The sequence below is a fragment of the Megalobrama amblycephala genome, linkage group LG21 (genome assembly GCF_018812025.1).
Source record: "Megalobrama amblycephala isolate DHTTF-2021 linkage group LG21, ASM1881202v1, whole genome shotgun sequence".
NCBI lineage: Eukaryota > Metazoa > Chordata > Actinopteri > Cypriniformes > Xenocyprididae > Megalobrama > Megalobrama amblycephala.
In genome coordinates, this window is record NC_063064.1 from 1,970,883 (window position 1) to 1,987,369 (window position 16,487).

At 39.1% G+C, this 16,487-nt stretch overlaps 1 protein-coding gene across 1 annotated transcript; it reads right to left on the bottom strand.

Moving 5' to 3' along the window:
* Positions 1–262: 262 nt before the first annotated feature.
* LOC125256888 (25-hydroxyvitamin D-1 alpha hydroxylase, mitochondrial) lies at positions 263–9,601 on the bottom strand. Its single transcript, XM_048173197.1, has 9 exons — positions 9,017–9,601; positions 7,910–8,100; positions 5,853–6,049; positions 5,501–5,701; positions 5,194–5,357; positions 3,307–3,473; positions 3,147–3,228; positions 2,867–3,064; positions 263–1,347 (listed from the first exon to the last, which is right to left on the bottom strand). Exons 1-9 carry the CDS (start codon positions 9,230–9,232, stop codon positions 1,234–1,236), a joined length of 1,530 nt encoding a protein of 509 aa, XP_048029154.1. The 5' UTR covers positions 9,233–9,601; the 3' UTR covers positions 263–1,233.
* Positions 9,602–16,487: the final 6,886 nt, after the last annotated feature.

Consider the following 16,487-nt stretch of genomic DNA (forward strand, 5'->3'; position numbering starts at 1 on the left):
TTGTTAGTTAAAGGTGCAGTGTGTAAATTTTAGTGGCATCTAGTGGTGAGGTTGCGAATTGCAAAAGAGAAGCTACGGTGGCCGACACAGGACAAAGATGTCGTCGTCTGAGACAGCAGAGAGTAGCCAGACGAGCAAATGCACTCTGTAGAGCAGTTTGTCCATTTAGGGCTACTGTAGAAACATGCCGATAGCAATGTAAGGGGACCTGCGGTGTATGTAGATATAAATGGCTCATTCTAAGGTAAAGAAAACATAATGGTTCATTATGTAAGGTCTTTATACACCAATGAAAACATAGTTGTGTATATTATATTGCATTTCTGTCAATAGATCCTGCTAAATATTACCCATTGCATCCTTTAATACATAAACTAATCTCAACAAATGAGACCTTATTGTGAAGTGTTACCAAAAAATGTAACCCGTTTTTTTTGTACATAGTAGTTAAAGACAGTGTTATCTATTTAATAAACAAATATGGTGTTATTTATTAATTGTACTGCAGATGATTTATCAGTAATTATTCAGAGTGTAATATTATTCCAGAATATGTATGAATGGCTGATCTTTTGACATTTTGATCTTATGCCAGTTCAGCATTTCACAGTTAACAAAAAAAATGTGTAAAAAAGCATCTTTATGGAGTTGTAAAAGCACCATACTGTGGCGTCGAACGCCGACATCTTTCATTGCATCACAATAGACTGAAACACAATAGTCCTTAAGGCTACGTTTAAGAAACTGACAAAAACAACATATTAGCACAAAATCTTCATTTTCAGTACATCATGACCATAAGCTGCTCCTCTCCATGGATTCCCTCCTCGTTTTTGCATAAAAGCGTCTATAAATGAACAGCCATGAATATATTGACAAGCAGATTCCTGTGTTTTTCCGTTTTAAAATGAAGTAGCTCCTCATGAGTCCTGAAGACACTAACAGTTCTTTCTGTGCAACTTTATCCAACAATGGACATCTTTAGCTTTTCTTACATTCATGTTTGCATGGATAATGCATTAGAGGTCACACTTCAATTTCTTGCCATAGTCTTTGAGTTGGTGTCCACACAGATCCGCACAAAGCTGCAAAGGGAGTTACATTGTCAGTTCGGCTCAGGCCTCCTTCCCTTCATGCCGCTGGACGTCCCAGCGTCCTCCTCTCTCTCTGGATCTCCACATCAGAGAGGGCCAGTTCTGTTACACCATGTCCTGGTCACCTCTGACCTCTATATCAGCGCTCAATGAAGCGAAGGTTGATCTGTCTGTCTGGAACCAGAAGAGTTCTGGTCATTGGATGGACTGTGTCGCCCTCTTTTGCTGGCTCCACATTGAAGTGGATTAAAATCTGTGAGAGAAAAAGAAAAATGTGTCATGCATCAAAGAAACACAAACCTAGAGCACACCGTTACTCACTGTAGTTAAAAACAGCTAATAAAAGTGTGATATGTGTTGAGTTTTACAAACTAATGGTTGCACAGACTAGTCACTTTAATGCTCTGCCATGATGCTTTAAGCTTGACGTCGACTAGTCACTGATGATGGCCTTTAGAGGGCGCAACAGGATAAGAAATCCACATTTACGCGCCGTATCCAAACAGTTAAAATGACAAATAAATGCATTCTCAGAGAGCGCTTCACAAGATATGTTTGATTACACCATCTGGATGACCAATATCGATCTTGTGAATGCTGGTTTTAAACCGCTTACTGGGGTTTGACCCCCCTAAAGGAGGCTTGATCCCCCTGAAGGAAGCTTGATCCCCCTGAAGACAAGATGCTGGGGGGATAAGAAGGTACGTTTTACCGGTTAACCCTGAAGTGGGTCATACCATAAACTTTACCTGAGCTGTATAATTACATAAGTGCTCATTCAGGGACGTGCATTATTGCATGGACAAAAAACATAATGGCCCGGTTTCACAGACAGGGCTTAGATTAAGCCAGGATTAGGCCTTAGTTCAATTAGGACATTTAAGTAGCTTTAATAATCGTGCCTTAGAAAAAAAATTACTGTGCATCTTGAGACAAAACAATGGCATTGACGTATTTTAAAATATGCTTTCAGTTAGCAACAGTTGGGGGGGACAATACAGCCAACATGTATGTCCGTTTTTAATTTCTCTGTCATTTTATCTGGCCAACAACACAAAGTGATAGTTGTTTAAATACGAATTTGGTTCATTCACCACGCCGTCATATTATAATTATTAAATTATCTTGCATCCTCCACATAGTATTTTAGGTTTCGTCTGGGACAGAGAACATTTCTTACTTAGATATTCAACTGCACCACTAATCTGCCACTGAACATCATATTGGGCAAAATCAACACAACAGCAGATCTACAATATTAGCCTAATATATTAGCCATTTTTTTATTTAAATGAAACTGTGAAGAATGCTCTGAAGTAAAAATTCACCTAACACAGTAAGTGTCAGATGTGTTTGAGTTTGTGTAGTAGATGAAACAACGCCATTCATTCACGCAGAACATGCAGACTTATAAGCGACGTGCTTTGGCTGTTGTTGTGTGCATTTCCACCATGCGAAAGCCTTAAAATCTCTGCTGTGGGTAAAACTTAATTTGTGACGTCAAACGTACCATCTCTCCACCATCCTTAGGTTACTCAGTGTTGGGGGTATCGCAACAAGTCAGACGCAATCAGATACTTTTTCAAGTAACTAGTAAAGTAATGCATTACTTTTTCAGTCTACAACAAAATATAAAATATATTTAAAATCAGTGTAAGGCGAGAATCTTCCTCATCTGCCCTTCTCTGTTAAAGTTGTGAAGCATTTCATTCCATGGCAAAGTTCAAATCACAATGACGCACATGCACGCTTCATTGCAGAATTTCACGTACCCTAGAAAGCGCCAGGTAGACCTCCAGTTCAGCGATGCGTCGGCCGATGCAGCTGCGTTTGCCCACGCCAAAAGGAACAGAGGCGTAAGGATGGCTGCCCTCGGAGCGGCTCAACCAGCGCTGCGGGACGAAGGCGTCCGGATCACGGAAGTGTTTAGGGTCACGGGACGTGGCATAGTGGCAGAGAGTGATCAGAGTCTGAAGGATTGAACACACCTGGTGAACACCAGATTCACAAAGAGAAAAATTAAGACTTTTACAGCACAAAAGCTATACTCACATTTCTAGGGATGAGATATCCTCCAACTTTAATATCTTTGTCTGTGATGACTCTAGCATTGGCGGGAATTACAGGATAGAGCCTGGAAATGTTTCAATAGTTAATTTGATGTAATGAACTCATAAAAAAGATCTGTATTTGAAAACTACACTCATTCTACCTGAGGATTTCCTTCATCACGGCCTTCATGAGAGGCATAGCAGCAACATCGGATGCGTCTGGGACAGTACGGCCCTTCATCACGCTCTGAACCTCGTCCCGCAGGGCGTTCTGGATGTCCGGATGCCGAGAGAGCTCGTACAGCGACCACGACAGCGTGCTGGAGATCTAAAGCGGGGAATGAGAAAGAAACACATAGAATGAATTTGTATTTAGACATGCAAAAATGGCAGTTTTTGATGACCAAAACTTAAAGTGAGAATGTCTTTTTTAAAGGGGTCCTTGATTATGATTTGACTTTTTTAACTTTAGTTAGTGTGTAATGTTGCTGTTTGATCATAAACAACATCTGCAAAGTTACGACGCTTAAAGTTCAATGCAAAGAGAGATATTTTCTTTTGCAGAAATCACTTTTTAAGGACTACAACAAATGGCTGGTAGGGACTACAATGAGCTTCTTCCCAGGTTAGTGACATCACAAACCCTAAAATTAACATAAACCCCGCCCCCGAGAACACACAACAAAGGGGGCGGGGCCAAGTTGGGCTGCTTTAGAGAAGAGGAAGAGTTGTTGTAGTAGAGTGTTGTTGTCATGCCGTCATTTTACACCAAAAGAGGGTCAATTCAACACAAAAGATGAACATGACGGCACATGCTAGTGGATGAGTTGAATCAACTCCACAGCAACTACATCAATTTATCCACTAACCATTCAGAAACGTCCAGTTTCATTCTAAAAGTTGTAACTTCTTCCTGAGTCTCTCCATCAGTGTCGACTCCGGTTTGAACAATGTAAGGCTGAACACCGTTACTGACAATCCTCATTTTGGCTGCGTGAGATTCTCCAGCTTTGTTGTTGTTGAGCTGTTAAAGCTCCGCCCTCTTCTGGAAAGCGGAGCTCATTTGCATTTAAAGGGACACACTCAAAAACTGTGTGTTTTTGCTCACACCCAAATTTGACAAGTTATAATAAATGATCTGTGGGGGATTTTGAGCTGAAACTTCACAGACACATTCTGGAGACACCAGAGACTTATATTAATCTTAGGGGCATTATAGATCCCCTTTAAAAGCTGCTTTACAGCAGAATTAGTCTCATATTTGATGAATTTTGCATCATTTATTATGTTATTTACAGCTGCTTTGACGTGAATTTTGGTAGACATGAATTTTTCAAAATTAATTTATTTAGGTGTAAAACTTTTTAATCAGGGTCCACATGAGGTTTTATATAATTTAAGTCTTGAATGACATAACAAAAGTCTTAATTATCATTTTAAGAGGTCTTAAATTTGACGTATAAGTGGTCATCTCAATACAGCCTAATATGATTATTAAACTTCAAAAGTCTTGAATTATTTAAATAAATGTGAGCGCTGCACATTTCGAAGTAAAAACCTTGTGCTGTTGTTCACTCATCAGGCTTCATTTATAATCCCCACATTTATGCCTTCCTTATAATATATTGTTAAATTATTAATTGACAGACAATTCGTATGTGTTGATTTGTTGGTATCTATATCAGTGTCAGTGTTTCTGAAACGCCTCCATTGTAGTCTTGAGTTTTCTTCACAATATTCCTCATTTAAATAATTAATATGTAGAATAAAGGGGCGGGGCCTGGTTGAGTTAGTTAGTAGTGTGTTGTGGTTGTGGTAAGGGGTGGGACATTTCCCCAAACACACTCGAAGCATTGACCAATCACAACACACTGCTCCACCCGACCAATCAGAGCACATTGTGCTTTTCAGAAGGAGGGGCTTCATAGAGACAGGAACTAAACAGAGCGTTACTGACAGACTGGGAAGAGAGGAGCTGCAAAATACCCTGTTTAATGCAGGAGCACCACTGAAGCTCTTGTCAAAGGGATGATGAAGGAGATTCTTACCGTGTCGACGCCAGCGAGAAGCAGCTCGGTCACATTGCTGTACACAGATTTCAGCGGCATGCCGGCCTGAGACAGATAGTACGTTAGGTAGCGTCCCTCTAACTGCTCTCCTCGCGCCAGCTTCTGCTTTTCCTCCTGAAGACGCTGTTCGATGTGTCCTTTTGCTATAATGACAGAAAGAGTTTCAAAATCTCACACAGAATCACAGTACAGATGAAAAACATCCACATGACATTTCAAGGATTTAAGCTGAGATATGATGGTTCAAATCAATTCTTTAGCTTCTACTACACTTTGCGACACTCACCAAACTGGAACATGTAGTCCCAGCAGCGGCAGAAGGTGTCCCAGGGTTTGGGAAGGAGCCGGTGGAGCCATTGAGGCATTGCCATAGTGAGAAGGGTCAGTACAAACATGCTGTTGATGGACTGGATGAAACGCTCCGTCTCCACAGGAACCACTGGATCGAGGCAGCCGATCCTGGACTCGAACAGCACGGAGGAAATGCCTTGCAGGAAGAGCAGGATAGAAAAGACATGACTAAAAACACATCCTTGCTCTTAGTGGTTAGTGTTTTCCACTATCTCATGCAATCTACCATATGAAAAACTGTGTGATACGAGCATGTGTCCATCTTCAGGAAAGTGTCAGTGATTTACCTTCCAGGCCGAAGCGGTAGAACTCAGCAGAGATGTCGGTGACGACGCCGCTGGAGTCCTGCTGCTTGCGTAGCTTGAGTTTCTCGATGAGGTCAGTGACGACAGAGTTCAGTGTGCGGTCATACGCCTCCACGGCTTTAGGGCGTAACATGTGCTTCCCCAGCAGACGCCGCACGTTCTGCCACTCCTCGCCTTCACTGTCAACACAGACGGAAGGATTAATGACTACAATGATAAACAGTTGCAAAAACAAAACAAACAAAAGAATAGCTGCGGGTTCAGGCGCTTTAAGGCCTTTAAGCACATGCGTAAAAAGGTTTAGGCCCGGTTTCACAGACAGGGCTTAACCTAAACCAGGATTAGGCCTTAGATCAATTAGGGCATTAAAGTAGCTTTTACAAATGTTATCTACAAAAACACATTACTAGTGTGCATCTTGAAACAAAATAATGGCACTGACATATTTTAAGATCTGTCAGTACAAGTTACTTTCATTTAAAACAGCTCAAACATGCGTTTTATTGACTGTGAAACCGGGGGATAATGTCTTAATTAGCAAGCCTCTAACCATGCAGATCATAGATGGAAAAGACCATTTACAGCCAATATAGGCAATTTACCATAGGAAATATGTAGTTTTTAAAGCTTTTTAACAGTTATCGAGGTTGAGCCAAAAACCTAGGAATAGTTCGACAAAGTTGTTTTTTTGTTTTTTTTAATAATCCCTAATATTTAACGAACAAGTCAATGGACAGCAGCGGTCTTAGAGTCAAAGTTGCTCAGAATGAGATTTCTACCATGTCATGTCGAATGTTGTGGGCGTGTGAAAAAAGTCACATGATATGTAATCCTTTATGCATGTGAAAAATGCAAAAGCGCCCTCCAGTGGCCGATTCCTTTCGAATTTCTTACAGGCCTCTAGGGCCATGAGTCAAACAGACCCAGCGGGTTTCGTTCTGTTTTTTGAGATACAACAATGTCAGCTTGGACAAAGACACTGCATGCCAATTTTTTAAGTCGATCAGACTAACGGTGAAGTAGTTATAGCAGTTTTCATGTTTTTTTTCCTATTATAGCAGCACCAAATGGCCAATCGCCACAATTTTTTCACATGACCAGAGATTGAGCCCATATTCACATGTGTGCTGAGTTTGGTGAAAATGTCATTCCGTTCTGAAGTTATAGCCATTTTAGTTAAAGTAGCTCCGCCCACTTTGAATGTTTTGGCGCCCCTTAGAGACCGTAAATCGAAATTTCAACCTTTTTTTCATAACTCTTGACAATCAGACTCCGAAAAATCTCACTGCACTGGTTTGGTTCCGATCGAGCAAAAAACTTAGGACTAGTTCGGAAAAGTAGGTTTTTCAAAAAATCCAAAATACCAGAAAATTTAGCAAAATAAGACACTTGAGCCTACACCTAACGGTTTAGGAGTACTTTTCACCACTGTAGTGCCCCCGACCTTTCCAAGATGATTACATAATGCGTGGTGCATCACAGAGCAGATGAGCATTTCCGGTAAAAAAAAAATGTATAATTTTTTTTTTTTTAGAAAATGGCCGATGGTTTCTCTAGATAAGACTCTTATTCCTCGTCTGGGATCATGTAGAGCTCTTTGAAGCTGCACTGAAACTGACATTTGGACCCGTTGAACCCCAGTGAAGTCCACTATATGGAGAAAAATCCTGGAATGTTTTCCTCAGAAACTTTTTTTTGACTAAAGAAAGACATAAACATCTTGGTTGACATGGGGGTCAGAAAGTGATCATAAAAATGTTAATTCTTTAAAGTGAACTAATCCTCAATTTTATGATGCCCTTTGTCCTTCTTGGAGCTTGTCATATGGAAAGGTTTTGCATGTTCCTTGTCAGAAATAAAGTTATAATGGAGTAAATTCTCTTGTGTAGACTGTGAGATACGACATTTAAAGCCTGCTCCATTTTGCACCGGATTACTCCTGCAAGTGATTTAAAAAAAACTGTGATCAAAGGAAGAGCTGCATGCAACCCACGAGTGAACAGTTAGGAAAGCTTGCATGGCAGAGCGCTTGTACCCACGCTGTCAGGAGTCCGTATCCCTCTCCCCGGAGCTGCCGGTAATCCTTCCAGGACGAGAGGTCGGAGCGCATGGGCTGCTGTCCCTCCTGCCTCAGGACCTGCTCGATCAGCTCCGGCTCCGCCACATGAACCGTCAGGATGGGTCCGAAGCTGGCCTTCCACACGGGTCCGTACTTCTTCCTGCCCTCCACCTTCAAATGGAGTCACAAATCATTAATATGCTTACTTTATTCAGATGTACACTAATACACAGAGAAACGATCTGGGGGTCAGGTTAAAAGAAAATAAGAAAAATATATTATTGTGAAACAAAAGAGTTCGGTAACACTTTATTTTAGAGTGTCATTGTTAGATATGTTACTTGTAGTTACTATATAATTACTATAAATCATGCATAATTACATGCAATTAACCCTAAACCAAACCCTGATCCTAACCCCATAGTAAGTACAAGTTAATTAATATTACTCAGACACCTTAAAATAAAGTGTAACCAAGAGTTCTTACAAACACTGTTACTGAGTTTATGTTTTCCTAAAACAGGGTTTTCCAACTGGGATCCATGGAAAAGTAAAAAAAAAAAAAAAAAAAAGGTAAAAGGTAAAAATAAATAAATAAATTAAAATCAATCATATAAATTAGATTCATGTAAACAATGCAAATGGATTTTAAAATAAATATTTAAATAAATATATAAAAAATAAGTATTAAAGATTATTAAAATAAACAATGATAATTTGATTTAAATATATAATATATTTAACAGTGCAGAATTACTGTAACTTAACAGATACCAAATATTTCCCAAATAATATTATACATTGGAATGACATATCATTTAAATTAGTAGGCTATAAATTAGGTGTTTATACCTTAAAATATATAGCTGCATTCTAAATTTTAGGATTAATAATAATGCACCAGATCTGTTTGTACTTTCTGCCATTGTAACAGAATGTGTCATAATCAAGGAGCTGCAGATGAAGATATGGCACATGTGCACTGTCCCTTTTAAAATAAAATAAACTTAAGTATCAATATTCGGATGCAACTCAAACAGGAATGAGATCCTACTAGAGCACCAAAACCAGCAGAAGATCTGCGCACCTGCAGCTGATGGAGGCGAGACAGTCCGCGTCTGAAGAACAGATCCCACACGAATCCCGCGGCTGAAGGTCCGGGCATCTGCTCGAGCGTCTTCACCTGCTGCGGCGGAGGCGCGGGGATGACGTCAGCCCACCGCTCCGCACACCTGAGCAGCGGAAGCGCGCTCCTGCCGGACAACTTCAGAGCCTGAGGTAGCATCCTTCTCAAGAAGTTCATGCACCGAGCGCGGAAAGACGCTGCAGCTCATATCTCATGCTTTCACCGGTACTCTATTTATAATCGCACAGCGCTCTCTTTCCGCACACACCTTTCTGCAGCCCAGCCAATGGCCAACGCAGAGAGCGCGAAAGCCCCGCCCACTGATCTGGGAAACGGACGTGGTCTGACTGATCTTTCATAATGGGATACACGGAATTTCTCTCACAGCTCTTCAAACATCAGCACCTGAATGGTTGACTCCTCTGAAATCGATCGATACATTGACGCGTCGTGATGAAACCGGAGGACGAGTTATCATGAAATCTGCACATGACTGCGTGTCTCCAGTCTGAGCTATTCTTAGATCATTTACCCGACTGGAGCACCTGACCCATGAGTAAACAGTGTTAAAAATCAAAGGAGATAGATATCCCATGATTTGTTGCTAAACGGCGCTGTTTCACGCAGGTTCATTTCTGAAATATTCATGCATGCTGTGATGAGATCCTGACCTCATTCCAGTGAACGTGTGCGCAATGAGCTAATATCAACAGTACCGAGAACCCAGAGCCATTCTCATCTGAATCGCAATCCTCTTTCATTAAAAGGCTGGATAGAGAACCATGTCTGGCAGTATCATATATATATTATAAGAAGTTTCGTCTGCTCACCAAGGCTACATTTATGCAATTAAAAATACAGTAAAAAACAGTAATATTGTGAAATATTATTACAATTTAAAATAACTGTTTTCTATTTGAATATATTTCACAAAGTAATTTATTCCTGTGATGCAAAGCTGAATTTTCAGCATCATTACTCCAGTCTTCAGTGTCACATGATCCTTCAGAAATCATTCTAATATGATGATCTGCTGCTCAAGAAACATTTAATGTGTACAATTGTACAAAATATATGTGTACAATATTTTTTTTCAGGATTATTTGATGAATAGAAAGTTAAAAAGAACAGTGTTTATCTGAAATCTAATCTTTTGTAACATTATAAATGTCTTTACTGCCACTTTTGATTGATTTAATGCATCCTTGCTGAATAAAAGTATTCATTTCTTTAATTTCTTTTCAAAAAAATAAAAATAAAAATTCTTACTGACCCCAAACTTTTGAATGGTAGTGTATAATGCTACAGAAGCTTTGTATTTCAGATAAATGCTGTTCTTTTGAACTTTCTATTCATCAAGGAATCCTGAAAAAAAAAATACACAACTGTTTTCAACATTGAAAATAATCATAAATGTTTATTGAGCAGCAAATCAGCATATTAGAATGATTTCTGAAGGATCATGTGACACTGAAGACTGGAGTAATGATGCTGAAAATTCAGCTTTGCATCACAGGAATAAATTACTTTGTCAAATATATTTAAATAGTACACAGTTATTTTAAATTGTAATAATATTTCACAATATTACTGTTTTTACTGTATTTTTAATTAAATAAATGTAGCCTTGGTGAGCAGACGAAACTTCTTTTAAAAACATTAAAAATCTTAGTGGTTCCAAACTTTTGGACTGTACTGTGTATATATATATATATATATATATATATATATATATAATGTGTATGTGTCAATTTTGTATGTACGCAAATTGTATAATAAGGTACACGAGGTAATTGTGCAGTTAATTCTCATATTGTATTTTCAGAAAGTTTTGGAATAAATTTGTCACTACCGAAACACAATAATAAATCATTTAATAAGAAGGGTTACATTGACCTGTTAAGATTTTGTTTATATCTACCTTGTAAATATATTTTTTTCTATTTAAAAAAAAAAAAAAAACAAAAACGCTTTCACAGGTAAATTCATAATATTTACCAATTTAACATTATTTCAAGTGTAATTTATGAGATTTGTTGTATTTTGAATTTGTAAAAGTAATAAAGTTTATCAAACTGATTTCAAAGTGAAGGATTCATTAGTTTGAATAAACATTGAACCAAACACTATAATAACATCTTAGTTGATCATTCAATGTACTTTATTTTTGACAAATCATCCCATGTTTCGGTCGTGACTGCACATTTCCGGTAGTGACAGTAATGTGTTGGTAGTGACCACATCACATGACACAATTTAACTCGCATACTAAAACACTAATGATTTGCATAACTGTATTGAAATTTTTTTTATTTTCCCCACATAAATTATTATATCTCTTTTGTCACTACCGAAACAATGATGTCACTACCGAAACAGTCATGACCGAAATATGAAGTTTCGGTAGTGACAATTTTAGATACTTTTTCAGCCGCTCAAAGATGATAATCAGCATGTGGTTATCTAGCACAGTTCTGAACAGCAAAAACTCAATTTTATGGAATAACACCCAAAAAAGTTTGCTTAATTGCAGAAAAAGGTGTTTGTTGGTGACGTTCCTTAAAGCTCCACACAGATTTTCAGACTTCTGAACACATTAAACTCAGAATGATGATCTATCTGCTGTGAAAGAGAGGCTGTGAGAGGAGGAACACAGGAATATTTCCTGATCAGAAATGTAGAAGTGTGTTAAAATCAGTCTCAGACAGTGTCTCAAACACACACTGTTTCGGTAGTGACTTGAAAATGCGGGACACTTTTTTTTTTTACTTCACTGTTTTTCAAAAATATGAAGAAAAAAAAAAAAAAAAATTATTTCAATATTTTCACAAGTTGAAATTTAGTGTTTAGGGTTCGGGACAGACGCCTCCCAATTGAAAGTACCCAATAAATGATGATTTTATATATATTAAGCTTACTGATATTTTAAATATTATTGTGGGATTCAATAGATAATAGAAGGATCTTCAGTTTTGCTGACCACATTAACACATTACTCTAGATAATCACAGTGAATGTCAGTCATGTCAGCTGTATTGGTTTACAAATGCACATATGCTAGATTTTATCTAGTTACACAGCATGTGTAATGCAAGAAGTCATGTGCTCAATGAACAAATTAAGGATAACGCTTAGATTTAGGTAGTGGTCAGTGAAGCTGATATAAGATGCAGCTGTCTGATGTATATTCGATTGAGCACCGTCCTAAACGACTGTAATGATGACTGTCTGTCAGGTCACCAGCTGTACTTCTAGTATCCCATGTGGAAATAAGGAGAATCAGTGCAGTAATGTTAGCAGAATAATGCTCATTTTTTATAGCGCAGAAATCCTGAGAATTGGTTTTGATTCTGGCAGTTGTGACTGATGCAGCGTTATCAAGGTTAGATAAATGTTTGGCATAAGCCGAGTCCAAGTCTCAAACACTGCCAGGAAGGCTATCCTAATGCGATTCTCTTGGTTCCATCAGTTGGCTGTCATTAATTACTCTCCCTCATGTCATTTCACACCCGTAAGACCTTTGTTCATCTTCAGAACACAAATTACGATATTTTTGATGAAATCTGAGAGCTTTCTGTCCTTCCATTGACAGCTACACAACTACCACTCTGACGCTTCAAATAGTTCATAAATATATCGTAAAACTAATCCATATGAATCAAGCTATTTAGTCCAAATTTTCTGAAGAGACACGATCACTTTATATGATGAACAGACTGAATTTAGGCTTTTATTCACATAGAAACATTCATCAACTCACACATCAGTTGTGGTAAATAGAAGCTCAAGCATGTTTGCTTGACGTACAAGAACCAATGAGGTTCATTCTCGTGTTACGCAGAACATTTGAGCTTCAGCAAGATTGTGTCTTTTCAGAAAATTTGGACTAAACCTCTCAATTCATATGGATTCGTTTCACGAGCTTTTAATTTACTTTTTGAAGCGTCAAAGTGGTAGTTGCGTGAACTGTCAATGGAGGAACCGAAAGCTCTCAGATTTCAGTAGTAATACAATACAAGAGCAAAGATACAATGAAGATCATTCTGATGTCACTTTTCACATCAATATCAGCATTGTCTTTTACACCGTGAAAGTACTTGAACACAGGTCAAACCATAGGCTGATGTATAGGAGTCAGGTGACAGGTGAAGTCATGTGGAGAGAAGGTCAAAGGCTGACCCAAAAAAAGACCAGAATGAAAACAGTCAATGTCCACCTGAAGACCACTGTTTTGTTTTGTTTTGTTTCTTCTTTCTTAAACTACAGAGCCACTGTTAGCTGAGCCTTTTCTCTTTTAGAGGACGGTTCCCCCTGTGGTGAAAATCAAGTGTTTAATGTTGTTTGTGTGTCTATGTGGTGTTTTAATATGCTTTAAGACAAACTGTGTGCAAATTCACAAGTCAACACCATTGCTGAGTATTTTCTCCTTAAAACTGCAGTGAAAAAAAGATCTCTGAGCTAGTGTGAGTGAGTGGAGGCGGGGCTCATTTGCATATTCATGGTTTGATGTATACTAAATGAAGCAAGGGTGTAGAGTTACACTGAACAAAATTATAAATGCAACACTTTTGTTTTTGCCCCCATTTTTCATGAGCTGAACTCAAAGATCTAAGACTTTTCCTATGTACACAAAAGGCCTATTTCTCTCAAATATTGTCCACAAATCTGTGTTAGTGAGCACTTCTCCTTTGCAGAGATAATCCATCCACCTCACAGGTGTGGCATATCAAGATGCTGAATAGACAGCATGATTATTGCACAGGTGTGCCTTAGGCTGGACACAATAAAAGGCCACTCTAAAATGTGCACCATTTGCCTCACGCAGTGCAACACATCTCCTTCGCATAGAGTTGATCAGGTTGTTGATTGATTGTTCTTCAATGGCTGTTCGAAATTGCTGGATGTTGGCAGGAACTGGAACATGCTGTCGTATACGCCGATCCAGAGCATCCCAAATATGCTCAATTAGTGACATGTCCGGTGAGTATGCTGGCCATGCAAGAACTGTGATGTTTTCCAGGAATTGATCCTTGCAACATGGGGCCGTGCATTATCATGCTGCAACATGAAGTGATGGTCGTGGATGAATGGCACAACAATGGGCCTCAGGATCTCGTCAAGGTATCTCTGTGCATTCAAAATGCCATCAATAAAATGCACCTGTGTTCGTTGTCCATAACATACGCCTGCCCATACCATAACCCCACCACCACCATGGGCCACTCGATCCACAACATTGACATCAGCAAACCGCTCACCCACACGACGCCATACATGCTGTCTGCCATCTGTACAGTGAAAACCAGGATTCATCCGTGAAGAGAACACCTCTCTATAGTGCCAGACACCATTGAATGTGAGCATTTGCCCACTCAAGTTGGTTACGATGACAAACTGCAGTCAGGTCGAGACCCCAATGAAGACGACGAGCATGCAGACGAGCTTCTCTGAGACGGTTTCTGACAGTTTGTGCAGAAATTCTTTGGTTATGCAAACCGATTGTCTGGTCTCAGACGATCTTGGAGGTGAAGATGCTGGATATGGAGGTCCTGGGCTGGTGTGGTTACATGTGGTCTGCGGTTGTGAGGACGGTTGGATGTACTGCCAAATTCTCTGAAACGCTTTTGGAGACGGATTATGGTAGAACATTCAATTCATGGGCAACAGCTCTGGTGGACATTCCTGCAGTCAGCATGCCAATTGCACGCTCCCTCAAAACTTGCGACATCTGTGGCATTGTGCTGTGTGATAAAACTGAACATTTTAGATTGGCCTTTTATTGTGGCCAGCCTAAGGCACACCTGTGCAATAATCATGCTGTCTAATCAGCATCTTGATATGCCACACCTGTGAGGTGGATGGATTATCTCGGCAAAGGAGAAGTGCTCACTAACACAGATTTGTGAATAATATTTGAGAGAAATAGGCCTTTTGTGTACATAGAAAAAGTCTTAGATCTTTGAGTTCGGCTCATGAAAAATGGGGGAAAAAACAAAAGTGTTGCATTTATAATTTTGTTCAGTGTACATTCGAGCTATTTTAAGGCATGAAGGATTTTTTTTTCACATGAAAACTTTGATGATCAAAGACGAGTTTTAAGGGATAAAATGATTCACTACAGGGGGACTTTAACAGAAACATGTGATGGACCTTCTTGAAGGCATATTTAAATGCATGGTTTGATGGCATCAATATATATTTTTTTTCTCCCAAAATTCATTTATCTATTCATTTAAACATTTAGAATTTTGTTAAGTTTCAAAATGTTTCGCCTTTCTGTTTGTCAGACTTTGTAGATCATGTTTCCTCTCTTACTGTAATGAAGAGCAGCAGTGATTCTGTGAGAATGCAAGGAGAAATGACTTCATACAGCCATCAAAAATCAGCTGGAGATCAGTTATGAAAAAATGTAATGACTTGCTCTGAAAAGTTTGTTCTGAGAAAAACTCATTTCAGCACAGTGGTATGGGATTACCACTTTATTTGAGAGTGTTAATCAAGAGCACAAAGAGTGTCAACCAGAACATCAAACGAGATGCTCACATGAACTGAGATCTCAAGCCTAAAAAGGTCTGTTTGGATCACCAAACGTACTTCATCAATGTAATATGTACATGATATAAAATCACAGTAGCAAGAAAGTTGTAAGAATTGAGAGAGAAACTCAAAATAAAGTTAAAAAAAAAGTTGCTTATTTACTGTTTACATTCACTTCTGTCATTTGATATGTGTATCTCTTATATAGGAGTCACTCCTGAACATGGAAAGGTCGACAGTTATAAACTAAGTTTTGGTGGCACAAGGCAAGAAACATTGCACACTAGCTTTTAGGCATTAATTCAGATGTAAAATGCAGTTGTCACTCCTGTAAATAACCGAAAGTGTGTACTGAACTCATAAGAGTAACAACCGTATTTAGCTGCCGTGTGAACGTGGCGTCTCTGATCACGTGATTCATTGGCAACATGAATTGAACTGAACACGGCCACATTCTCTGCTAAAGTATTTCAGTGCCTGCAGTGAGTGAGAGATGATTTGCTGTCTGGATAAGTGTGTGTGTGTGTTCTTGCATGTGCAAACATTTATTCTACCACTGCTCAGGCACATGTGACCATACGTACATGTGTGCTGGAAACCACATGCATGATTGTCTTTATGACAGACTGACTGGCAGCTTATTAAAAGCTGCATAACTTGCGTTCACATCACATTCTGCTGGCCATGCAGCGTCATTTACAAACCCTGCCGTTATGCAAAATAAAGTCACAGCATGCTTGCAAACATCATCTCCAAAAAGGCAGGCCAAAAACTGTAATTTTTGCCATGTCATGTAGCGTTTTAACGAGCTACAGTCCTGTAGTTCATGGCGCTAGCAACGCTGAGGTCATGGGTTCAATTCCCGGGACGCATAAACTGATGAAAAAAAACTGTT